This window comes from Aphidius gifuensis, linkage group LG1, assembly GCF_014905175.1.
Source record: "Aphidius gifuensis isolate YNYX2018 linkage group LG1, ASM1490517v1, whole genome shotgun sequence".
In the NCBI taxonomy this organism is placed as follows: domain Eukaryota; kingdom Metazoa; phylum Arthropoda; class Insecta; order Hymenoptera; family Braconidae; genus Aphidius; species Aphidius gifuensis.
The window spans coordinates 10,718,068-10,745,462 of NC_057788.1; the positions used below are offsets into that span (position 1 = coordinate 10,718,068).

Here is a 27,395-nt window from a genome sequence, read left to right on the forward strand (position 1 = left end):
TTCGTTCAGTTACGTATTGCTGAAACGACATTTTTTTGGAACAGACATAACTTTTTTTAAAATTAACTAAAAGGTTTTATTTTCGTTTTAATGGATTTCTCGTCAAAAAATCTACAACCAGAGCCATACTCGAAATTTTTTCAACAATTAGTTTTTTTATAATTAGCGATTGTTTATAAAAAATATCAGAGTTTATAAAATAAAAAGAACCACAAAGAAATCATTCAATGAGCTTATTTGGCTTAACAGCTTGTAGAAAATTTTCTAACAAATTTTTCGACTATAATATGAGATTATTTAGTTAATTATTTAAACAATTAATGAAGACTTAAATAATCATTATTTTTTTTTTTCATCATTTTTTTTGCCGTACGCACGCGCACTTGTGACTGTAGAGCATACTACCCACTCATTTTTACCATTAGATTTTTTTTTTTTAAGATGTCAGATGATAGCACTCAACAATTCTAGGAATCAATTTGGTTTATTTATTTTGTATTTATCCTGTTTTTTGAAAGTTTGAGGTTAAAGTTTTATAAATAAATTCAATATAATAAATAATTGTAATATAATAAATTATTATTATATTACAATTCATTATTAAATAATAAATAAAAATTATAATTTCAATTAACGCGTCCTCCCACCGGAGTTTTGAAAATTTTCAATTTTCAAAGAGAATGCAGCCATTACTAATTCAATTTTATTTATTACAGACAAAAGCAGAATTTGGTTGGGACTCAACACTTCAAGGTTTTATTTTGAGTTCATTTTATTATGGTTATACTCCCACTCAATGTTTGGGTGGTTTATTGAGTGCAAGAATTGGAGGAAAAAAAGTCATTGGTGTTGGAATTGGAGTATCAGCATTGTTGACATTAGCTATTCCTACATCTGCACGTATTAGTGTTTTTCTTTTGATTTTTTTACGAATTGTTATAGGATTATTTGAGGTATAACTTCTGTGATTTACAAAATTAGAATTATATTTATAAAATTCAATTCATTTTTTAATTAAAGTTTAATTTTTTCTTTAACAGGGTGTTACATATCCTTCAGTAAACTCTATATGGGCAAATTGGGCACCACCACTTGAACGATCAAAACTTGGAACTCTATCTTTTTCTGGTGCTTCATCTGGAACTGTTGTTGCACTGCCATTATCTAGTCTTATTGCTGAAAGTCTTGGTTGGCCAGCTGTTTTTTATATATACGGGTTTTTCGGATTAATATGGTATGCCATGTGGCTGTACTTTATATCAGATAAACCTGATGATGATCCTTGGATTTCACCTCTTGAGCTTAATTTTATTAAACAATCGCTGAATACTGATACCCGAAAAACTGAGGTTTGTTCTTTAAATTACGAAATAATGATGCTCTATCATAAATCTTGTGATAACAATTTTCGTGTCTAGGGACCCATATCACATCCTTGGAAAAAAATATTGAAATCAGTACCATTTTGGGCAATCGTTGCTGCTCACTTCAGTGAAAACTGGGGACATCAAACGATGATGACGCAATTACCAACATTTATGCAGCGTTAGATATGAAATATTTAAAAATATTCAATAATAATTATGACTTAAAATTAACATTTGAAATTAATAATTTTTTACAGAGGTATTGCATTTTGGAATTGTTGAAACTGGTTTTCTATCGGCACTTCCTTATCTTGGAATGACAATTATTATTATATTCTCAGGTCATCTTGCTGATATTTTACGATCAAAAAATTATCTCACAACAACTCAGGTAATAACAAAAAATAAGAATCTTAATCATATAACTATTATTTTCTAATTTTTAAATTTTTCTTTAGGTACGAAAGATATTTACATGTGGAGCATTTATAGGCCAATCAATCTTCATTATTTCATCTGGGTATTTAAATTCAAGCTTTCAAGTTATTTTTTGCATTACAAGTGCAATAAGCATTAGTGGTTTTGCATGGTCAGGTTTTAGTATTAATTTTCTCGACATTGCACCAAGACATGCCAGTGTTTTGTTCGGTATTAGTACAACAATATCCATGTTTACGGGAATCATCAGTCCATGTATCACCGGTTTCATTGTCAAAGATAAGGTGAATATCAACTATTCATATATTATATTTGAAAAAAGTCAATCTAACAAAACTTTTATAATTTTTTTATAGTCTCCTGCCAGTTGGAGAATAGTTTTTATAATTGCCGGCATAATTTATCTTGTTGGTGCTGTGATTTACAGTTTATTTGCTTCGGGAGAAAAACAAAAATGGGCAGATGATGAAAATATAACAGACAAAACCATTACTGATAATAAAGAAGTTGCCTTGAATTAAAGCAAAAAAAAAAAATGTACACTAGTTGGCATAGTAATTAATAACGAATATATGATTTGATAACATACCAGAAAAGTGTCCAGGATGACCTATGTTTCAAAAAATTATAGAGTATAAAATTGAATTTATTAATATTTTGGTTTTTATTTTATTCGATAGTAACAAGTACGGATAAATGCAAAAATAATATAAGATAACGAATTCATTACCTGTTGAAAATTTTCGAAACTTCAGCGAATTCGTTGCTTTTTGTGTGTAACTTTAAACAAATAAAAAAAAATCCACAAACAATCATTTATTTGTTCAAAAAAATAATCACTTTCTTTAATCACTCAATAATTATTATTTGTTGTTTGTTCATTTTATATATTAATGGCAAAAATGAGGACAAGAAATGAAATAATATTATTAATATATAATATAATTCAACTTGATTTTTAACCACTTTGCGCATGCGTGGGAATTTCTTTCGTATTTTTTCCGTAATCGTGAGGAAATTTCCTATACGAAACAAAAAAAAAAACCTGTTTTTTGGGATATGATCTTGCCTGATTTTAGTAATTTTCACATGGAAAAAAAAATTTTTTATAATGAACCCATCGTTATCCCATGATAAAATTTGGAAATTGAGCTAATCTTGTGCTCTACTATTTGCAGTAAAAAAATCAGAATTTTAAAAAATGGCGAAATCGTAGTTTTCTCTTGTGAAGGAGGCGTTTTTTGATTCTGGCTCGGCGGTTAATGATGGTAAAAATAAAAAAAAAATCGGAGGTACATCTGAGTCGATGACTCATCCAAAAAAAATATTCGTTTCCAAATTTGAGAGAGTGAGGGAAAAAACCCTGTGAGTTGACATGGAATGCCCCATATATATATGCAAAGTATAACCAACCCTGGTAGAAATATTTTTCCGACTTTTCTCCAACTTTTTTCCAACTTTTCTCCGCCATTTCTCCACTTCTTTACGAAAATGACCCATAGTTGGAGAAATGGTGGACAAATTTTTACTCCAACTTTCTTCCAACTTTTTTCCGACTTTTCTCCAACTTTTTGATGTGTAAACATCTTTGGGCACGGGTTGGGTATGGAGTAAAAGGAAAAAAATTGAGTTTAGACGTCAGATCCGGTAACGGATCTGGGCAGGAATCCATTTTCTGTCAGTCTACATTGCGCCATGCAGCGCCATGGTAATCGGTCAGTAACCGTTACCATCAGGCGTTCTGTAGTATATAGATGAATTTAAATGCGAGTATTTATATATTTATTTATTTATTGTTATATATATGCCGTTGTATATATTAATATACAAGTATTTTATTTGTATTTATTGGTTATGCTTGCATTTGTTAGGCGAAATTAAGTTCATATTGTACATATATATGTATACATGCATATGCATGTATTTTTCATTTACATTAATTTACAAGATTAATATTGTAAGATTAGTATATTAATATACTATTGTTTATATAAAATAATATTTCCTAAACTTAAAACAAAATATTGAATTATTATACAATAATAATTTATTTATATTATTGACTAATTTCATGTTTTAAAAAAAGAGAAATAGACATTGATGTGTTAGGCCTTACAGTTGAAAGTAGTGTTCTGCAGATGTAAGATGAACGTTCTAATATTTGAATTTTTTTAGACTAATTTTTATTCTCCAAGTAGAGTAAATATTATCATGCACAAGACCTGGTTGCAGGGTCTGAACTCATTTTTTTCCAGCACGAGTATTTTTATATGCAATCAACTTAGTGAAATATGTAAAAAGCTAGTCATAAATGGTTTGGAGTAACTGAATCTTCAGATAACGACCATATCACGATGAAAATACCAGTTCTCGTCCGATCACTGAAGTCAAGCATCGTTGAGCGTGGTTAGTACTTGGATGGGTGACCGCTTGGGAACACCACGTGTCGTTATCTTTTGCTTTTTTTTTAAATATATTTTGATTTATCAATTAGTAATTTTGAGCATTCAATTCATTACAATATATCTCTAACTGAACGAAAAAAACTGATAATAATTTTTTTATCTTAAACAAATAATAGTCATACTGCTAAAAATCTATAGTTTAAACTAGATCAAGCAACTGACCATATAATCTCATCCTGACTACGCTGAAAAACCGTCTAAATTACTTATAAAAACTTTATATTCGTAAACCACAGTAAGTATTTAATAGAAACGTTCTTACCCAATATGTATTAGATATGTTTGACATCTTATCTGGACCCTCTTTTGAGCTAAAAGCACACGTCCATTAAAACAATTGACTAGCATGAAAAAAAGTGTAAAAAGCTGCATATAATTGTAATACTTTTATTTACCTATACCAATTGAATAACTGGACTCATATGAGTTCGCTTTCTGACCACTAAAGTCAAGCACTGTAGGCAGTGGTTAGTACTTGGATGGGTGACCGTCGAGGAACACCACACACATTATTTTTTGTTTTTATTTTTTTTTTTTCATATAAACTAGTGTTATTTAACATTATTCAAGATTTGTTTTACAATTAATTACAATTATTTTCTCTGTCTACTTAAAAAAACAATAATATCATTCAAGTTTTTGATTAATTATTTATCATTTGTAGTGTTGCCGCGGTAGACGATATACAATACGATACGATAATCACGATAGACGATACGATAATGCAAATTTTTATCGTGACGATATGACGATACGATACGATAATACCTACACGATAATTGCGATAATATCGTCAAAAAATATATTTTTATTTATTTTTTTTTTATTTATTTATTTAAAAAATTGCAATAAACAATTCTAATTTGAGAGAATTTTCAATATTCATTTAAGCTTTAAAAGAATTCTGAAAAAAAATTCAATCAATATTAATTTAGATAATGAGTATAATAATTTCTTAATCCATTTATTAATTTTAAGTTCAAGTATATAATCTTGAAAATAATTATTTCAGGTATTATATATCAGTAATATATTACTCAGAAATTTGCCATTGTATTGCATTATCACGGCTGGAAATAAAATTGCAATGTTATTAATAATAATTAATAATAAGTATAAGATGACATACGCGTCAACGTATATCTATATCTATATTGGGCTCAACCGATTTATGTTAATATTTTAACCAATTTAAAAAAAACAAAAAATATAATTCTATATATATTCAACGTAATCTGGACAGATTAAATCAAATGAAAAATTATTTTGTAAATTTCTAAATTTATATTTATTAACGATTATATTTATTACGGAGGTGGGATAGACGCGAAGCGTCCCACCATAGTATTGTTTTCACTATATGTTTTATGAATTATACCGCTCATAGCTTCTATGATAATTAAGCTAGATTATTCGTATTAGGCTTAAATTAAAGATCTTGACGAGCTCTAGAGCCTCTGATGAAATTAAAATTTTTTGGGTAATTATTGAGTTTACAAATGACAAAAGAAAAATGTAACGAAATCTTCGAAGCGAGATATTAAGAAAACTAAGAAAAAATCATGGATGCGAAAATTTCACAGATAACAGTAAATGATAAAATAAAGATAATTAAAAAAAGTTTATATTTTTTAAAATCGAATTCGTTTGTTTATTCAAGAAAAACTGAAACGACATTTTTTTGGAACATACATAACTTTTTAAAAAATTAACTAAGGGGTTTTATTTTAGTTTTAATGGATTCCTCGTCGAAAAATCTACAACCAGGGCCATACTTGAAATTTTTTCAACAATTAGTTTTTTTATAATTAGCGATTGTTTATAAAAAATATCAGAGTGAGTAGTTTATAAAATAAAAAGAACCACAAAGAAATCATTCAATGAGCTTATTTGGCTTATCAGGTTGTAGAAAATTTTCTAACAAATTTTTTGACTATAATATGAGATTTTTTAGTTAATTATTTAAACAATTAATGAAGACTTAAATAATCATTATTTTTTTTTTTCATCATTTTTTTTGCCGTACGCACGCGCACTTGTGACTGTAGAGCATACCACCCGGCACCCACTCATTTTTACCATTAGATTTTTTTTTTTTAAGATGGCAGATGGTAGCACTCAACAATTCTAGGAATCAATTTGGTTTATTTATTTTGTATTTATCCTGTTTTTTGAAAGTTTGAGATTAAAGTTTGATAAATAAATTTAATATAATGAATAATTGTAATATAATAATTTATTATATTACAATTCATAATTAAATAATAATAAATAAAAATTATAATTTAAATTAACGCGTCCTCCCACCGGAGTTTTGAAAATTTTCAATTTTCAAAGAGAATGCAGCCGTTACTAATTCAATATATTTATTTGTTTTTTTTTTTCTTCATACGTATAGTAATGCCCAGCAGAATAAATCTCAGTAATATGACGACAAAATAAAAATTATAATATTAAATAATAAAATATCAGAATTATTTAATTTTATAATATAAATAATAGAAATTATTCACAATAATATCGTCATATTCACGACAATCTCGTGACATTAACGATAATATCGCCATATTCACTCGCTGAATCTCGTCTCGTCTCGTACCGCATGAAGCCCTAGTGTTAGTTTGAAAAAGAAAATTATTATTGTAATTGTACAATAATTTTACAATATAATTTATTTATACTTTTTTAATCAAAGTAAAGAAAAAATGGTATACTTGATAAATATATATATATATATATATATATTTATAATTATTAAGTTTATTATAGTGAATTAAAAAAAGGTCCTTTTTAGTTAAAAAAATAATTTTTCATTTAAGGGAGTTCGAACAACACTCAATTATCTTTAACTTTTTTTTAAATTTTCAGAGTAGGTCTATGAAATAGTTATCTATCTTATGCCAAAATTTCAGAAGTCTATCCCCGCTAGTAAAATAGTTATTAATATTTAGGGTCAACAACTTTTAGCGTGTACGTTTACGGGAAAGTCGAAAAATGTTAAAAAAAAAAACAACATATATCAAATCTGTATGAAACTTTAAAATCTTAGAATAATTATAGAAAAAAAAAAAATTCAAGTTCCCGGCTAGAAAGTTGAACAATCATTGTTTAAAAAAAAAAAAAAAGTCAAAGAGTGAAGGAGTGGAGGTAACAAAATACGTTTGTGTGCATATAGATACACACAACCGTACATGTATTGGTGGAAAACAGGACCGTCTACGCAGAAAAAAGTAAAGGTTGCCGCATGAAATTTTATAAATTTTTACTTAAGTATTGAGGGGCCCATGCATTAGGTCACATTTCTTGTTTGTACTTTTTTCGTTCGAACTCCCTTAAACTAAAAAGGTTCCTTTTTTTCAATAAGTATAATATATTACGTCTAAAAAAACACAGTGATATTTAAAGTTTCAATATCGATATTATTAGGATCTAACTATGTATTATATTTCATCTGTCGATATTTATTGATTTCCAACTATTCAAGTTCGTTTAACATACTAAATGCGAAATAGTGTTCGTAAAATATAATTTGGGAACTGAACTATCGAGGTGCTGTAATGTATAGGTACACGGCGTATAAAATTGAAGACGTATTAATTAAAGACAACCTGTTTTTTTATTCAGTTTTTATAAAAAATTTTCTCACGATTACGGGAAAAAATACGGAAAAAATTCCTACACATGCGCAAAGTCGTTAAAAATGGAGTTGAAGTAAGTAAAGAACGGCAATTTATCGGTTATATATCGTATAGTTATTAAAATAACGATTGATTATAAAATTTATTAATATCAATCAACAAAGCTCGTCAAGGAGAAAAAAATGTTTCGATAAAAATTTAGGTAATAATTTTCAAATTTTAATATATATATATATTTTTTGCAAATATAATAATGGCAGTCGATAAAACTCTTCGAGTAAAAAAGAAAGTCAAAATAAAAATTTCGATATATTAAATTTTTTTTTTTTTTTTTTAAACCACTAGATTTAACTAAGCCACTAGATTTTTCACTTAGCCGCTAGACTTTTTACTTAGTCTCCGTTATAGCCAAATATATTTTTATCAGCTTAATTTTCCTCTCAGCTACATCTTTTTCTTAGAACAAAAAATCGATATATCGAAATTCTGAAATCATTGATTATTGAAAATTACTGAACAACAATAATTGTATGAAAATGGAAAAAAATGAAATAAAAACAAACAATATTTTTATAAATGAATGAAAAAAATTTGTTTAAATGTGTACTTATTATTATTTTGTTCAATTACAACAACACGCCGAAGTTGTTTACACATAATAAACCCGCGAGTCTAGATGGCTCACAAAATTTTTTTTCGCCATTTCTCCAACCTGAAATTTACTCCAACTTCTTTCCAACTTTTCTCCAACCATGGGTCATTTTCGTAAAAAGGTGGAGAAAGTTGGAAAAAGTTGGAGAAATATTTCTACCAGGGATGTGTTGGTCAAAAATAATAGTTTTAAAACAGTTTGGAAAAAAATAAAAACAACAGAAGAATAATCATTTTCAATAAAACTCTTGAAAATCTCAGAATATATATCCTGGAAAAAAATCAAATAGATCTAAATAGATGTGTTGCCGTAGATTTGTCCGTCAAGCGCATTTATGTGGGAAAAATTCGATTCACAGAAGAAAATGATAGAATTTATAATTTATTCAATAATTCAATTGAATAATACAATTTCCAATCCAACAAATGAATCAACAAATAATTCTCAAATGCATAAATTGGCATTAAAAATAGTTGATAATCCACAAGAATTAATGATCGAACAACATCTTCAAATATCAGTTGAGCCAAATTGTATGGAAGAAATATTATTATTTAGGTTACCACATAAAAAAATATTATGTTAACAAGATATCCCGAGATGAAATTTTGTCTCTGAAAACAGCCTCCGAAAACTCTGCAGCCTTTAAACACAGCTGTCTCTAAAGTGGATAAATCAAAGGTAGTTCAGAGAAATTCTTCAGAAATCGCCCGAGTGGAAATTTCAGTCCGATTCGGATCTAGGTCGGATCCGGTTTACCTGATTACATATCCGAATCGGATCAGGCTGGCCGGATCCAATTCGGACTGAAAATGTAACGCCGGCTAGGCTCCGAATCGGATCCGGTGAACCGTATCCGGTTACAATAAGGACACCGTGGCTAAATCGGATACCAAATTATGTATCTGAAATTACATTTAAACCGGATCCGATTTTACATCCAAATTGGATCCGATTTTATGCTTAAACTGGATCCGAATTTATATTTAAACCGGATCCGAATTTTGTTTTAAAAAAATTTCGATTTAAAAAAAAAAATATATTTGCTTTTTTCAATTATTTTTTTTAACAATCTTTATTAACAATATTTTTATCTTAGAAAATTCAACCTAAACTAAACTAAAATTCCGGATTTTGCGGGGATCGATCTCGAGGCTATTCTGTTCAAAGTCGGCAACTCTATCCTATTGACCACGGCGCCGTACGTGGAATCGATGAAATCAAAAGTCCTTTACAAGTGTAGGAAGTTATTTCAAAATTACCTCAGGAAAACTTGATATGATTAATACTATATATATGCAACAATGTATTTATTAACAAAAAATAAAATGACATTCTGAAATTTTTTTTTTTTTTTTTTCAAATACTTCTAAGTTGGATCCGTTTCGAATCAGGGAAACCGGATCCGGCTTACCCTAGCCAAGCCTGACCGAATCCGGAAGTTAACTTTGAAAAAAAAAACAAACTTCAATTAAAGTCCGGCAATCTGGATCCGATTCGGATCAGGATAGAGTAAGGAAAACCGGATCCGGTTAGCCGTAGCCAAACCTGACCGAACCCGGAGATAACTTTGAAAAAAAAAATAAAGTCCGATTAAAGTCCGGCAATCTGGATCCGATTCGGATCAGGATAGAGTAAGGAAAACCGGATCCGGTTAGCCTTAGCCAAACCTGACTTAACCCGGAGATGACTTTGAAAAAAAAAATAAAGTCCGATTAAAGTCCGGCAATCTGGATCCGATTCGGATCAGGTAAGAGTAAGGAAAGCCGGATCCGGTTAGCCTTAGCCATAACGGATCCGAAAAGGGTTAGGAAACCCGGATCCGGATTACCTTAGCCATATTGGATCCGATTCGGATCAGGATCCGGCCAAGCCGGATTCAATTTCCACTCGGGTCAACGACGAGAAGAAAATTTTTCACTCATTTCTCCGCATAGGTCAATTTGGGAAAAATTCGGAGAAATTCAGAATAATTACGGAGAAATTCGGAAAAATTCAAAGAAATATTTTCACCACCCTGGTAGAAATATTTTTCCGACTTTTCTCCAACTTTTTTCCAACTTTTCTCCGCCATTTCTCCACCTCTTTACGAAAATGACCCATAGTTGGAGAAATTGGTCCGCCTACTTTTCTCCAACCAAAAATTTACTCCAACTTTTTTCCAACTTTTTTCCAACCTCTCTTCAACCAAAAATTTACTCCAACTTTTTTCCAACTTTTCTCCAACCATGGGTCATTTTCGTAAAAAGGTGGAGAAAGTTGGAAAAAAGGCGGAGAAAGTTGGAAAAAGTTGGAGAAATATTTCTACCAGGGAACGCCTATAATAATACCCTCAATGAAGAATTTTCAAATTCATAAATGGTGATTCGAGAATCCTCGATACATTAATTCAATGAGATTGTTGAACATTCACGGATTGACGGGCAAAGAGTACACGGAGAGAAATCCGCAGCAAATAATGCTGTAGAGTATCAAACAAATTTTACTGTAGTCTACTGGAAATTGAGCAGTTGCGTGGGGAGGCCACCAGGATCGACTAGAATTTCCTACTACACTACAGTAATTTTAATCAACACCAAGCAACTAAACGTCTCAAATAATTAAATAAAACCTTATTATTTAAACATCAGAATAAAAATGTAACGTGTTTATTAATTTTAAAAAAATAAACCATTTTATAATTTTCATGTGTTTCACCGTATTTTTATTTAAATTCATGAATAAAATAAAAACAATAAACTTTTTTAGAAGAGGTTAGGAACACACTTGATTTCCAATAAATATTCGTGTCATCTGGCGGGAAAACCTGCTGTACACTACAGTAATTTCTGGCATGAAGTATACCATTAACTCGAGACTTCCAAAAATTCCGGTAGACTACAGTAAAAAATTTAGATGAAATATAATAATAATCATTATAATAAGTGGGAATTAGTCGCTTTAATGACGTCAGCTATGATTTTTACGATACCACTACAGTAATATTTGGTGCGGATTTCTCTCCGTGTAGTGTTACGGTTTCGCAACCAAAAGTCCTTCCTCCCATACAGAAAACAGAGACAGACTTTAGCTGAACAGATGATGACCATAGTAACGAGATAAATAAATTAGAAATAAATAAGTTTAGTGACAGTTTGTAAATAAAGATAAATAAAAATGAGTCAAATATCAAAAATACTAAAATTTCTATTTTCGAGAAAAACTTTGACCACTTTTCGCAAGTTGCGACCAGCTCTTTTGCCAATTTTCAAAAAAGTTCATTACCAAAAATATTTATTTTTTTATTTTTGAAGAGAAAGACGTCAGCTGCAAAATTTCAATTTACAATCTCTGTTATTGTTATAGTGCGCGAGGTGCAATTGTATTGTTTTTGTTTGATTGAACATTTGAATTTTATTTTTTATTTAGCAACAATCTTTTATACAATTATTATATTTAAATCGTTTGATTCTTTGTAACAATTATTTTGACACTTCCATAGACTATTTTTAATAATAATTTTTACAATTTATAATAATTGTAAATAATTTAATAATTCAAAATATTTTTTTAAAAACTTACTATTGCAAATGATAGATATTTTATAAATTTAAAACAATTAATAAAATAACAATATTTATAGTTTAGCAACAAAATGGACCTAATTTTAATTTACTTTTGAATTTGTTCAAAAAATTATTAGCTTCAATTTGTGTAAATATAAATATTTATATGTATAAAATAATTGCACTTTTGAAAAACTGCAATCATAATAATTATCGTCTTTTTGTAAATTAATTATGATAATTATACATTTGCAACTGCAGATATAATGTTCATATAAATTTCAATTCCACGTAAAAATATATCTTTGTTTAAATATTCATCATGATCGTGAAGTAATATTTTTGTATTATTCATTGGTGAAAAACCAATTGCTGGTAATCCAACCTATTGTGTTAAATATAAATTTATAAATAAAATATAATTAATAATACAAAAAATAAATAAAATCATGTTGACTTACCGAACGCACGTATCGACTGTCAGTAGCACCAGTAAATATTCCAATATCCAATTCAATACCCAATTTGTCTGTTGTTTTTTTGAAAGCAATCCAATATGGATTACTGTCATCCAATTTTGTTGATTCAATTTTTGGACTTTTTTGTTCAAATTCAATTGTTATATCATCACCGGCTTCTTTGCACCAGCTACGAAATAATTTTTCCAATTCATCATGATCAGTTGTCGGAGGTATTCTTATATCAAATGCAACTTTTAATTCATCAGGAATAACATTTAGTTGTACACCACCCTGAAAATCAAATAATCATTTATTTAGTAAAATAAATACTTAATAATGTTGTTAAAATTACTATTATTCTTATTTAAAAATAATTGTCTTAAAAGCTAATAGTGATATAAAGTGAATAAATTAATAATTGATCTTGAAAAATAAAAGAAAATCTTTCGTTACATGTTTTCTGGACAAGATTAAAAAAAAAACAAAAAATGTTTTTAAAACAAATATTGATTGAGAAGATGTAGTCTAAAATTGAGTGATGTGATACTTGAATTTTTTTATAAACTACAAGTATCATCTACGTCTTATCATTACTGTCGTAAATAAATTATTTTTTTACGTAGGCGAAGCCTATAGTATTAAATTCATACACGTTTTTTTTAAAATGATCATATCTTGTAAAGTAATAAAGGTAGAAGGATCGTATTAAGACCAAATTATTCGTCTATGAAAATACTAAAACCAGGGAATTACTAAAAGTAATTTTAATTGTTAGTTAATTTATTATTAACAAAAAACGATCACCGTGTAATTTTCAAAGTCAAATAATAAGAAAACTAAGAACAAATCATGGATGCGATTTTTTGCCAGGATATTAAGAATGACGGAATTTATAATAATCGAGTTGAAAATTGTTTTTAATGTCGTTGGAAGATTGTTAATAAACAAAAAAACAAAATTGCTGTTTTTTTATGTTTTGCATAACTCTTTAAAATTTTAACTTACAAGCTTTGTTTATAGCTCAAATTAATTGTCTTTTCGATACCGAGAGCCAGCCACTCTTGATAAAATTTGCTCTGATCATTCGTTAATTAGATATCAGCAATTGTTTATAACAATCACTATCAGCCTTTATGTTACAGTCGAAAAATAGTAACGAAGGAGTGATTTTAGCGATTTTTATCAAGACAGGGTGGCTCTCAGGAATTTAATATCAAATTTTTTGAGCTTAATAAAACTTTTTTATGTTAATTTGTTCAAAAGTTATCCGAAATATAAACAATTACCGATTTTTATTTTGAACATTTTTTCTTCAAAAAAGAGTTTAAAGCGCATGCGTAAAACTTTCTTTGCTGTGGTTACAATTTGCTTGATCGATAAAATAGTTATTTATATTACCATGTTATTAAAAAGAAAAAAAAAACTACCATGGACAAATTTTTATAAATAAAAGTAATAAACAAAATGGTTCTAAAAAAGATTTGTTTAGTTAAAAAAAAAGTAAATTGAACGATTTATTTTTTTTATATTTGTATTGATTTCTTTTTTGAACGAATCTAATAAAATTATTAATTACAAGTGGTATAACCTCAAATTTTTTTCATCTGTATTTTGATTTATGTACATAATTTGACAGGTGAAAAACAGCGCGAAAAAAACAAAAAATATTTAATCATATAATTTAAAATTATTAATAAAAAAAAAAACTAAAATGAATTTGGAATAATCAAGAGGAACCACACGGCTTTCTTGAGTCTTGAAAATTTTCAATTTTCAATAGAACGAATCCGTTACTAAAATTTTTTATTTATAATTTTTAAACGCACATACTCACGCGTTAAAGTAATCCTCCCTAACTATGCACACAGTATTATGCAGACATGTTAAACAACAAGTATGAATGATAAAAAAAAATAATTAATAAATAAAACAAAAAGCTTTATTAATAAATACCTTAATTTGATTCAGATTAATTGATAATAAATCTCCGATTTTATGTTTTCCAGTAGCAAGTTTGGCACTTGATTCTGCTCGTAGATCCATAAAACAATCAATGATAAAACGTAATTTTTCACCAGCAGTATTGGGTATGAGCATTGAGCCATGTCCAGGTGGCCCATTACAGTGTATCCATACTTGCCAAACTGATCTTTCACCATTGAACATGTAAAATTTATCAGTTGGTGATGCAACACCCTCATCAAGTGCAAATCCAACATTTAAATTTTTAAAATCTTTACTATGTATAAATGCACGCATTCCCAATATACCACCAATTTCTTCATCAGGCACAAATGACATATGTAATGTACGTTTTAATTTTATTCCATTTAATTTTAATCTTCTTACTGCTTCTAAATATTGTATACCAACGCATTTCATGTCTTGTGAACCACGAGCATAAATATTACCAGCATCATCAATATGTGCACTGAATGGTGGATACGTCCATTTGTCCTAATTTTATTGAATAATAAAAATATCTTTATATATATTCATTTAATTATTTATTTAATTTCAATAAATTACTTACTGCAAATACAGGAACAACATCCATGTGACTGTTTAATAAAATTGATGATGCTGATGTATCAGTTCCTGTCCATGTTATGACGACAATTGGTTTATTTGAAAATGGCTCATAAACAGCAATTGGCAAATCCAAACTCTTTGCTTGTCTATGTAAGAAAGCAACACATTCATCTGTTGAACAAAAAAAAAAAATTATTTTTATTAAAAATCCAATTTTTATTATAACATAAAACAAGTATATAAATATAAATTAAATAAATATAATTTCAATTTATAATTATACGGGCGGGGCGCTTAAATGCTTCAAACAACAGCCATTGAAAAATAAATCATATGATATGAATAAATAAGAAAAATATCAAATAGCATAAAAATATAAACATTAACCTTAATTACAAATTAATAGATTCATTAAAAAATTTGTATAATAATTAGCAATTTTATAAACAATCAACAAGTAGAAAAAAAAAAAAAAATTATGTGCATTGCATTTATTTGTTTATTGATAATTAATTATTAATAATAAATTTAATAATATTTAGTAATTAATAATAATAATGTAAACTGAATGTGAAGTATGAAGAGCATCACTTCCATTAGACTTATTTTGTTATATAAAAAAAATAAATTCAAAGCTTTGGCTATACTAATTTTATAAACTATCAATTTATTATTAGATAAAGATATTAAATTAACAATTGATATATTTTTGTTATATTTAATAATAATTGATTACAATTACATACCATAGTTAACGTTTGGTTGAACCGATGGAATTTGCAGATACTCGCGAAAATTTTCGACAGCTGTTTTATCTAGCTGAGTTTGAGACAAAGACGTCATGGGTAATCGTACGTTTGGTTCAGTTTGATATATGAATATGTCTACTACAGCTCTAACCAGCTCCAACTTTCTTGTATGATTATATGACGAAATAAAGAATATTCTTTCATAGCCGATTTTCTGGTGATCTGTATCTATCCCTCAACGACAAAAATAAATACACTTGCGCAAGCGTCGAAAAGAAAAAAAAAAAAAATGTTTCAGTGTTGTTGGTACTATATAAATAAAAATTAAAAAAACATGAATAATTTATCTTAATTATTTTTGGATTGTTGATAATCATTGGGTGACAAGGCCTGGATTATAATAGAAATGATTCAATTCGACACAATCCTCACATCGAGTCACATACAATATCTTTCGTTTTATACCACTTTTATAACACTTAATTATTTATTAAGCCAATCAGAAATAAAATAAAATTGGAAAATCATCATGGTGATAACAAGCTCGATACATACTGCGTATTTAAAGAATAAAATGATGATAATATATTGTTTTAAAATATTCGAATATTCATTAATTTGTTGTATATACCTATACTCAATAACAATATATTTTCATCATATTATTAATATTATTGATAAACAACTTAATATAACGACGCATTTTAGATGGCCTTGGACTTTAACAACATTTCTAATAACTAAAAATAAGTATTGTTATCAACGTTGTCTCGACTAAAAAACAAGTCACAATACATTTGGAGTTTTTATCCCCACAGGCAAAATCGTCACACGAAATAAGCAACTCCTAATAAGATAATATTAATATATTAATCACTAACACTGTAGAACCCATCATGATAATATTCCTAACACTGACAAGTCCATTCCAATAACAATTTACGTGCGTGTCTTTTACAAAAGTGTTATTGAAATGGACACGTCAGTGTCCATAAATTCCAGCCAAGATCAACATCTTGTAAAATTTCCACCTGTTTTTCCTCATACCTAAAATCAGTATATATATGACATCAAAACACGAACCTTTAATTTTTGTATACAAAAGTAGCTCATTTTGTCTCATTTTGATATACAAAATATAAAAAAACGTAATATTCGTCACGTAGTTTAAATTTAAAAAAAAAAAAATAATATTAAAACTATGAATGAAAATAAACAAAATCAGTAAAAAACATGTAATCAAATTGAAACGAAATATTTAATATCAGGTGTTTTTTTTTTAAATTTTATAATACAAGTCAAATCGGTCAAACTCGTTAAAATCTATATATATATCACTGAGAGAAATTTTAACTAAAAATTACAAACGTATAAGAAAAAATTACAAAGCGAATAGTAAAAACTGCGTTCCTCCGATTATTTGTAAGAATTATTCGTATATTGATAAATAATTTTTACAATAAAGTTATGTAAAAAATTTGGCCATTGACTATATACAACACTAAGCCATAAAAATTACATAATTTACAATTTGTCTTTAAAAAAATGATTAAATTACGAAACTCACAAGTAAATTCTAGCAGATTGAGAATTTACGCAATACCGGTTTTAGAATTTACTATATTTTATTATAAATTTTATTTAAAAGTTGGACTTTTTTTGTGCTAAGTTCGGCAGTTTGTGCTAGATTCACGGAGAACGGCAATCAATTCCCGGCAACATTTTTTCTTTTCTGTTTACACGCTCAAAACTCGAAAACTAATTGATAAATAGAAAAAATTCATTCTTGATAAATTGTTCAGAAATAAATTACCAACAATAAACCTCGCTTAACCCCATACCTAGCTTCAACAGATAAGGCTGTAGAAATGCTTGAAATTACATGACAATTCAATCATTTGTTTAATCAGTCGGCCATCTTTGTATTATTTCGCCCCACAACCAGAATTTTTACAAAGCGATATAGTAAAAAATATTTAAGTCTATGCTAACTGTTATATGTGTACATGATAAATTTTATTATATATATTAGAATATTTATTAAATTGTTCAGTATTTTTTATTCGAACTTATAATATTTTTTATCGTTTCTACAAAACATGTATGTGCTTTATTTTAATTAACTCATAACTCATTATCTAAGACATTAATCAAAAAAAGTAATTCTTTATAAATTGTTTAGAATTAAATTCTCAATAATTAACTCCACTCAACCCCATGTCTATCTGCAATAGATAACGATGTACAGAGACTTGAAGTAACATAACAGTTTTTTGACATTGTGTGACATTTTACATAATTTTATTGTAGAATATCATCTCTCGCGGCCAATCCCAGAAATAAAACAAAAATTACAAAGCAGTATAGTAATTTCTATTCAACATGGGTTTTAATTTTTAGTTAAAATTTCTCTCAGTGTATAGATAACTATAGTTAACGAAAAGTAATTATTATTTATCGACACAATCGATCACGAGGGTTTATTCTAAATACACATGTTTTTTGTCACGTATTTAATATTTTTATCAAAATTTTAAATCCCACTATCAATTTTATTCAATATAAAAGTCGAAGAAAGCCAAACAGTTGAAGATTATAATAATAAATTATTCATGATATTTGTGTTCAAGTCATTCTTTTCCAGCGTGAGATGACTTACCGAGTAATAGTATAAATAGATTGCATGGGTATGACGTCACGAATTTTTAATTGCTCAATAACTTACTTATTATTAAATATAAATAAAAAATAAAATTACCTTCCTCATTAATATCAATATTTCCTTATACAATGAGCCTATCCCCCACGAAAAAATATATATCCTGGATATATCCAAATGGCGTATAGCCTTGAATTTTTCCGATGTATAGTTAAATAGATATGATATATGTATATATGACCTAATTTTCTTTATTTATATTTTTATTTCACATATTCTGTTTATTTAAAAGGGAAAAACGAGTTACTTTTGTAAATAAAAATTAACAATTTTTGTTTTGATGTTATTAAAATTATTAAAATGTCAAATTAAAAATAGTGAAATTTATAATAAGTAATAGATATTTTAAGGGAGTTCGAACAACACTCGATCATCTTTGACTTTTTTTTTAATTTTTAGAGTAGGTTTATGAAATTATCTTATGAATCTATCTTATGCCAAAATTTCAGAAGTCTATATCCGTGCTAGTAAAATAGTTATTAATGTTTAAAGTCAACATCTTTTAACGTGTACGCTAACGTAAAAAAAAACAAAAAATGTTAAAAAAAAAACAACATATCTCGAATTTTCACGGTGTTTTTGTCTCACCACCTAAATAAAAAACTACCTTCATAAAACTTCAAAATCTTAGAAAAATTATAGAAAAAAATGATCATACAGTTGCTGAAGCAACTGTGCCTTCCCTGCGGGGGGAATTTTAATTTCTTCTTTAATGTATATTGAAATTCGTAACTACAAATTCATTTCATTCTCTATCGTTACAATGATTATTGTTACAACTAAAATTTATTTAATTTTCATTCATTTTGCTTGTTCCTTCTAATGGGTCATCTCCATGTTCAGAATCGCTTTTCTCTAACCTTATAAACTCTCCGTTTTTGTTCATTTTGTCGTACTATGATTTTAGCCTGTCAATGTTAAATATTTATTACAAAATTGTCGAGTTCGATTGTATTTATTTTATTTACTTTTTTCTCTCGGTTGAATCAGGATTTAACGTTTTAGTTGTTGGTGAAGTCGTCGTTATATTTTTAATTTTTTTATATTCATTTATTTTTAATTCCTTTAATGCTATCACATCACCCTTTTTTCCCTAGAACTTTTCTGCCTCTTCATTCCATAAAGTTAGTTCAATCTAAAATATATTTCCTTTGGTAAATTGATTATCTTTGTTTGGTTTAATCGAACTTTTTTTCATTCAAATTTTATTTTACTTCATAATCACTGTCGTCTACTAATGTTATTGTTCTTCATTTCAATAACCGTCCTGACATTGCATATATAAATTCCACTTTATTTATTGCTATTATGATTGTGATGATATCTAAATAATGTCATTATTATTATTGAATAATTTTCTTTTTTTTTTTTTTTTTCGCTAAAATTATTTTGCCTGCAAATGAATTAATTGGTAGACGACAATTTCTTGTATTTTTTTAATCTTGAAATTAATTTTTGGTATATTTTCATTTTCCTCATCGTCATCGAATTTTATATTAGCTTCTACTGGTATCATTATTTCTTTATTATTTATTGATGGGTATTGTTCATCAATTTTTCTCACTAATCCTCCAGTGATCGTATATATTTTGTTTAACTTGAATATTTAAAAATTTATCATGTTAATAATTTTTTTTTAAATCTTTTTGTTGAAAAATCTTGTTGCTAAATATGATTTTTCCATGATATTTTGCTATACTTTTCTTTTTTGTTTACTCATATTTTCCTAATATTTTCCTATAATTATCGTATTTTTCTTTATATTCAGTGATTTTTCTATATTTTCGTTTATTCGTTCATATATTCTTTATTTTTCTATATTTTCCTTCATTTTCCATATTCATCTTGTTTAGATTAATTAAGGAACTTAGAAAATTTTTTTTGGGGGGGGGGGGGCATAATTGATATGTTCTCTTATATATCGTTTTTTTCTTTATATTCAGTCACTTTTCTATATTTTCCTTTATATTTACCGATTTTTCTTTGATATTTTCCTATATTCTCCTTTATATTTACTGATATTTTCCCATATTCTTCGTTTTTTTCTTTATATTTAGTCACTTTTCTATATTTTTCTTTGTATTTACTGATATTTTCCCATATTTATCTTTTTTTTTCTTTATATTCAGTGACTTTTCTATATTTTCCATATATATCGTATTGGTTAAGATTAAGGGACTTAGAAAATTTTTTGGGGGGGTGTCTACCATGGTTGAGATTAAAGGACTCAGAAAATTTTTTAGGGGGGGTGTCTACCATGGTTGGGGGGGGGGGGTCCAGAAGAAAAGCGAAAACAATAGGAAATTAAAATTCCCTAAAAAAAAAAAAAATTCAAGTTCCTTGCTAGAAAGTTAAACAATCATTGTTTAAAAAAAAAAAAAGTTAAAAAGTGAAGGAGTGGAGGTAACAAAATACGTTTGCGTGCATATTGATACACACAACTGTATATGTGTTGGTGGAAAACATGACCGTCTACGCAACAAAAAGTGAAGGGTGCTGCATAAAATTTAAAAAATTTTACTATAGCATTGAGGTGCCCACTAGGCCAAATTTCTTGTTTGTAATTTTTTCGTTCGAACTCCCTTAAGGTAGAATGTAAATGAATTGCCCTGAATTTAATTTTCGATTTTTTTTTTTAAATGTTTAAATGAAATAATTATCTATTTGGTGGAATTTTTTCGTAATTTTCCTCTACGCGAAAATCCAGATAATTAGTGTCAAAGTTGACAACTTTAACACGCAAGCATAGGGAGTATAGCAGAGTATAGGTACGTTTGCGCTTGTATTTTTAAAACTCTCAATTTAAATTTTGATTTTTTTCTACAGATTTGTACTTTGTAGAATTCCAAAAATTATGGAAAAAAAATTATTAATTTCCTCTACACCGTTTAAAAGATATTAATTAATTAATTTTGAAATTTATTGTTGTCAGCCGACTGACGTCACATTGAAAACGTAGATATGGCAACACCGCATGCTTTCTCTCTCATCTTTTTTCTCTGTTTCGTGTATTGCGCACATACACACCAACAAACTCGTTCAAAACAATTCAAAGGATTATATATATGTGCATTTATAAATATATACCCAGCTAACCACAAATTTCCGGTTTGCATTTCTGGTAAATTTCCGGAAATTTTCTGGAAATCGTTTCTGGAAATGTTTTCTAGAAAATTTCCGGAAATTGTTTCTCATTTTGATCAACCATTTGAATGAAAAACTTTTCTTGAAATTTTCTAGAAAATTTTTGGAAATCATTTCCAGAAATATTTATTAGACAATTTTAGAAAATTTCCGGAAATCGTTTCTGGAAATATTTACTAGAAATTTTCTAGAAAATTTCCGGAAATTGTTTCTCATTTTGATCAACCATTTGAATGAAAAACTTTTCTTGAAATTTTCTAGAAAATTTCCAGAAATCATTTCCAGAAATATTTATTAGACATTTTTTAGAAAATTTCCAGAAATCATTTCCAGAAATGTTTATTAGATATTTTCTAGAAAATTTCCGGATATTGTTTCTCATTTTGATCAACTATTTGAATGAAAAACTTGTCTTGAAATTTTCTAGAAAATTTCTGGAAATCATTTCCAGAAATATTTATTAGACATTTTTTAGAAAATTTCCAGAAATCATTTCCAGAAATGTTTATTAGATATTTTCTAGAAAATTTCCGGAAATCATTTCCAGAAATGTTTATTCGATATTTTCTAGAAAATTTCCGGAAATTGTTTCTCATTTTTATCAACTATTTTGATGGAAAACTTTTCTTGAAATTTTCTAGTAAATTTCTGGAAATCATTTCCAGAAATGTTTATTAAAAAAGCTACTGCTTTTTCTTGGACATTTGTATTTTTAAAAAGTAGCTAAGGAAAAGATGTAGCTAAGGAAAAGATGTAGCTAAGGAAAAGATGTAGCTAAGGAAAAGATGTAGCTAAGGAAAAGCAGTAGCTAAGGAAAAGATGTAGCTAAGGAATTAAGGTTGCCGAAGTATTATGTTTTAAGGAAAAAATGTTGCTTAAAATATAAATCTTTGGCAACCTTAATTCCTTATAGCTACATCTTTTCCTTAGCTACTGCTTTTTCTTAGATATTTGCATTTAAAAAAAAAAAATTTACATGTATTTTATCGATAAAATAAATAAAAATGTCCGAGGAAATGCAGTAGCTAAGGAATTGAGGTTGCCAAAGAATTATGTTACAAGGAAATAATGTTGCTTAAAATATAATTCTTTGGCAACCTCAATCCTTTAGCTACATCTTTTCCTTAGCTACTGCTTTTCCATGGATATTTGCATTTAAAAAAAAAAAATTTACATGTATTTTATCGATAAAATAAATAAAAATGTCCGAGGAAAAGCAGTAGCTAAGGAAAAGATGTAGCTAACGAATTGAGGTTGCCAAAGAATTATGTTACAAGGAAATAATGTTGCTTAAAATATAATTCTTTGGCAACCATAATTCCTTAGCTACATCTTTTCCTTAGCTACTGCTTTTCCTTGGACATTTTTATTTATTTTATCGATAAAATACATGTAAATTTTTTTTTTTTTAAATGCAAATATCTAAGGAAAAGCAGTAGCTGAGGAAAAGATGTAGCTAAAAAATTGATGTAGCCAGAAAAATTATGCGGTAAGCAATTGAGGTTGCCAAAAAATTATATTTTAAGCAACATTATTTCCTTGAAACATAATTCTTTGGCAACCTTAATTCCTTAGCTACATCTTAGCTACTCCAGTTTTTTTAAATTTACTAGAAAATTTCAAGAAAAGTTTTCCATTAAAATAGTTGATAAAAATGAGAACCAATTTCCTGAAATTTTCTAGAAAATATCGAATAAACATTTCTGGAAATGATTTCCGGAAATTTTCTAGAAAATATCTAATAATTATTTCTGGAAATGATTTCTGGAAATTTTCTAGAAAATATCTAATAAACATTTCTGGAAATGATTTCTGGAAATTTTCTAAAAAATATCTAATAAACATTTCTGGAAATGATTTCCAGAAATTTACTAGAAAATTCCAAGAAAAGTTTTTATATATAAATTGATAAATTATAATTTTTTTTTTTTAAATAAATATTTTTAAATGAATAAATTTTTTTTAAATAAATAATAAACATAAATCAGGTGCTTCTTCAAGAAAAAATCATTAAGTTTTATAATTTTCTTTTATTTTATTTATTAATTTAACTGCTTAACAGTGAGCAGTGTAGTAGTGTGCGTAATAGCGACGTTTCACGATCTAAATTTTCGCTGCTGGGGTAGTGTTAGTGTGTGTAAATACAGGCCGGCCTAAACATATACAACGAAAGACGCATCAACAAAGCACAAAGATTTTAGGCATAGGAGGGCGCTAAAATATTTTTTTTAACGTAGTTTCATAGGTACCCTCGTGAACCCAAAAAGTCGCCCGATCATGCGATTTACATTCTACCTTAAATAATCATATTAAATTATTTCTGGCTGCCATACCAGATGATCTCAAACATCGCTTAAAAAAATTTATTAATTAAGTAATCAGCTATATGTTTCACATCATTAATATATGGAATAATTAATGCATTTTTTTAGCTATGTTTGACATCATCTGATAGCAATAATAAATAAATTTAAGAAATTTAATAAACTTAATAGATAAATTTAAAAAATTTAATAAATTTCCAGATAACATGGAAATTCGTCTTCCTCGAGGATCTATTACCAATTTTCAAATTATTTTGACAAAACTAAAGGATCTTTTTTATGTAACAAATTATGATTCGAACTTGTGAACCACTTGAGGAACAATAATACAATTTGAAAATGTTGGTATACTCGATGAAATATAATACCAAAAAAAATATGCCAATTCTCGAGCGTCTTTATGATGAATAAATGTCAAGTATCCTAAGATCGAGTTTCGTTTTAAAAAAAAATTATTAATTTGAAAACTTCTTTCTGGCTGGAAATATTTCTCCGCCATTTCTCCAGCTTCTTCCGGTTTTCCTCCGTTTTTGGCCCATATTGCTGAAGAAATTTTTTTGGCATAAAACCGTTCTTGGAAAAATTACTTATTATTATCAACGCAATCCAATGGATCAAAAACGGAGAAACCTTGAATAAGTTCAATTTATATTTTTTTTTGTTTAAATTCAATTGTTAATTCATTATCACATAATTTGAATGAACAAATTTCGAAGATACAAAAAGTTTATTAAAAGAGAATTATACAGTATTAAAACTATGGCAATGTATTCTCTTGTATCCTAGTATTCCTAATGTTTTATTTTTATTTGTTCTCAATATTTTATTTTTATTATCACGATTATTGATATTTTTCTACGCATGTATTCGACTGCGCTGGTGCATTTTCAGGTGATGAACCAAATAGTTATAAAATAAAAATGAACGAAAAACTTGTTTATTCTTCTAATAGTTTTTCTTGAAAAAGCCGAAAATCTAAGCTTACATTTGAACTAATTGGTAAAAGTTATTAAGTGACTTTTCATAAAATATATTTTTTAATCAAATTTGACGGTTTGCTCAAAAACAACTGTAGTCTTATAGATGTCATCTCAGTCGACTATCGCCAACGACCATATCGGCCTGAATGCACCGGTTCTCGTCCGATCACCGAAGTTAAGCAGGGCTGAGCGTGGTTAGTACTTGGATGGGTGACCGCTTGGGAACACCACGTGCCGTTGGCATTCTTTTTGCAATTTTTTTCAGTTATAAGAAAAAAATTTTCTGGGTATGTCTAGATGACAGGATCTTCAGCTAAACTCCCTAGATCTCCGAAGATAGTCCAATTCCCTTTTTCTTCTTTTCACAAAAAGCTATCAATTGACAAATGGCTAAAGAACAGAATGGAAAAAGCTTACCTATTGGCTCAATTAATTCTTTAAAAATTAAGAGGTACAATCGAATCGAGAAGCCGTCTTTAAAAAAAAAAATCAAACTCTGATTTCTCGGAGAAAAATCTAGAAGATACCTGCAGATACCCGATTTGATAATATATATCTGTTAACACATGTGCACAGATCGCTATATAGATCTAAACGATACCCAGAAATCATAAAATTCGATGTTATGTTTACCACTAAATACCTGAACATTCATTAATTCATTTAATGACAATATATAGGTTTAGATATTTACTTAATTACGCAATCTTTTTAATATATAATAATTATTATATATAATATGTATATAATTATTACATATAATATGTATATTGTATATACAAGCTTCTCAGTTGTTTTTGTTTAATTTTTTGTATGCGTGTTCCGAAAAATAATGGTTGTTTTTTTTTTTTTTTCGTCACTACCCTGCGAGTGAAAATAATTACCAGAATATTTAAAAAATAAAATTTAAAATATTATGGTAATTTTTTTTTTTGATCGTCAAGAACAACATTGATCATGCTCAATCATTATTTATCTGCTGATGAATTAGATGCAGCTCTATAATATGCAAAAAACTCCAAATAGTATTCTCAAGGAAACTCTCCATTCACTTTGCATGCAATAAATATTGATTTAATTAGCTTTATATAATAACAAATGATGTTTTATTTTCTAAGTGAAAAATAATCGTTGACAGCAAATGACACTACTGATCTAAACAAGAATGAAAAAATGAGGCTCAAGATAAACCTGCTCAGAATGAAAATACTCCAATTTTAACAGACAAAGATACAACTAAAGTTGCTCCTGAAGTTGATTCAGACGATCTTGTAAAATTATTAATTTTTACTATATAAATAAATTAAGAATCTAATCATGTAGTTTTTTTTCAGTCTGATGACTGACGTGCTTAGTTCCTAGGGATTTGAATAAATTTAATTCAATCTTTTTGTAGTTTTTTTTTTAATTTTGAATTAAGATACTTACTGGTTAATGAAATAATTAAAAATATGTATTATTTTTGAAATATAATATTTGTTTTTTATTTTTGACAAATCTTTATAAATATTTATGTCTGCATGAATATTGGTTGAGGTGAATAATATGAGGGTCCGGATCGTAGAACACGCTATTGACGGATTATATATTCATATGTGTAAAATGATACCATTTGTACGATTTTTAGTTACTTGATCAGCATTAATAATCAAGTCAATTTATTGTAATAATCTTTATATCTTTGACATTCATTATTTCAAGAATTGCTTTATGTTTTATAAATTGAATAAGTCCAGAAGTAGTAAGTTTCCGGTAATAAGAACAATCCAATTCTTTTATTCCTTTTAATTTGATAAGAAAGCTGTCTGTAATTGTATTAATATAACTTACGTCTAGTCTTTGTAAATTTTCCAAGTTTGTTAAAGCAACGAGAGTTGTTTCAGTAATAGCTCGGCAATTACGAACTATTATTAGCTGAAGTACATGTTGAACAGTATACAATTAACTATATATAAATTTTTATTTTAGAATTGATATTCAAAAAAAAAAGTAAATGAATAAAACACTTTTTCGAATATAAATTTTCTTTCGAAATCAAAAAGATGCATTATAGGATTTTCGTAATAAACAATATAACTGTTTTTTTTTCAATGTTATTGATGTTTAAATTAAATTAAATTTCAAAGAAATTTTGATAATGTATTACTCCAAAAAAACAAAGAAGACTGTCAATATAATCATGGCAATATATTGACATTATCCGTGTATAATAGATTTGTAATTATATACATTGAAGTTCGATTTTACATGTTTTACTTCTTATTTTATTTTCTCATGTGTCTTATTATCTAAAATTTTATTTTTATTCGTTAATAACTTACTAAGCAAATAAAAATAAAAAATTATTTTTAACTAAATTATCAGAGATGAATAGACGTAGT

General features: G+C 27.6%; 2 protein-coding genes and 2 non-coding genes across 4 annotated transcripts in view; 3 read left to right on the forward strand and 1 right to left on the reverse strand.

Moving 5' to 3' along the window:
- Positions 1-2,409, forward strand: part of LOC122849928 (vesicular glutamate transporter 2.2-like) — a 5,912-nt gene extending 3,503 nt beyond the window's left edge. Inside the window, exons 2-7 of the mRNA XM_044148895.1 lie at positions 717-953; positions 1,041-1,349; positions 1,419-1,545; positions 1,625-1,758; positions 1,826-2,089; positions 2,162-2,409. Coding sequence (XP_044004830.1) covers positions 717-953; positions 1,041-1,349; positions 1,419-1,545; positions 1,625-1,758; positions 1,826-2,089; positions 2,162-2,326 — 1,236 coding nt within the window. The 3' untranslated portion in view covers positions 2,327-2,409. The remainder of the gene's footprint in view (positions 1-716; positions 954-1,040; positions 1,350-1,418; positions 1,546-1,624; positions 1,759-1,825; positions 2,090-2,161) is intronic.
- A 1,732-nt stretch (positions 2,410-4,141) lies between these two features.
- On the forward strand, positions 4,142-4,260 carry LOC122847947. The gene has a single exon (XR_006373405.1). It is a non-coding gene; the product is annotated as a 5S ribosomal RNA (ribosomal RNA).
- An 8,065-nt stretch (positions 4,261-12,325) lies between these two features.
- Positions 12,326-16,492, reverse strand: LOC122848000 (aminoacylase-1-like). Its single transcript, XM_044145809.1, has 5 exons — positions 15,845-16,492; positions 15,100-15,269; positions 14,520-15,023; positions 12,567-12,857; positions 12,326-12,490 (listed from the first exon to the last, which is right to left on the reverse strand). The coding sequence occupies exons 1-5, from the start codon at positions 15,939-15,941 to the stop codon at positions 12,347-12,349; spliced, it is 1,206 nt and encodes a 401-aa protein (XP_044001744.1). The 5' UTR covers positions 15,942-16,492; the 3' UTR covers positions 12,326-12,346.
- Positions 16,493-25,138: 8,646 nt separating this feature from the next.
- Positions 25,139-25,257, forward strand: LOC122847979. Its single transcript, XR_006373433.1, has one exon. It is a non-coding gene; the product is annotated as a 5S ribosomal RNA (ribosomal RNA).
- The last annotated feature ends 2,138 nt before the right edge of the window (positions 25,258-27,395 follow it).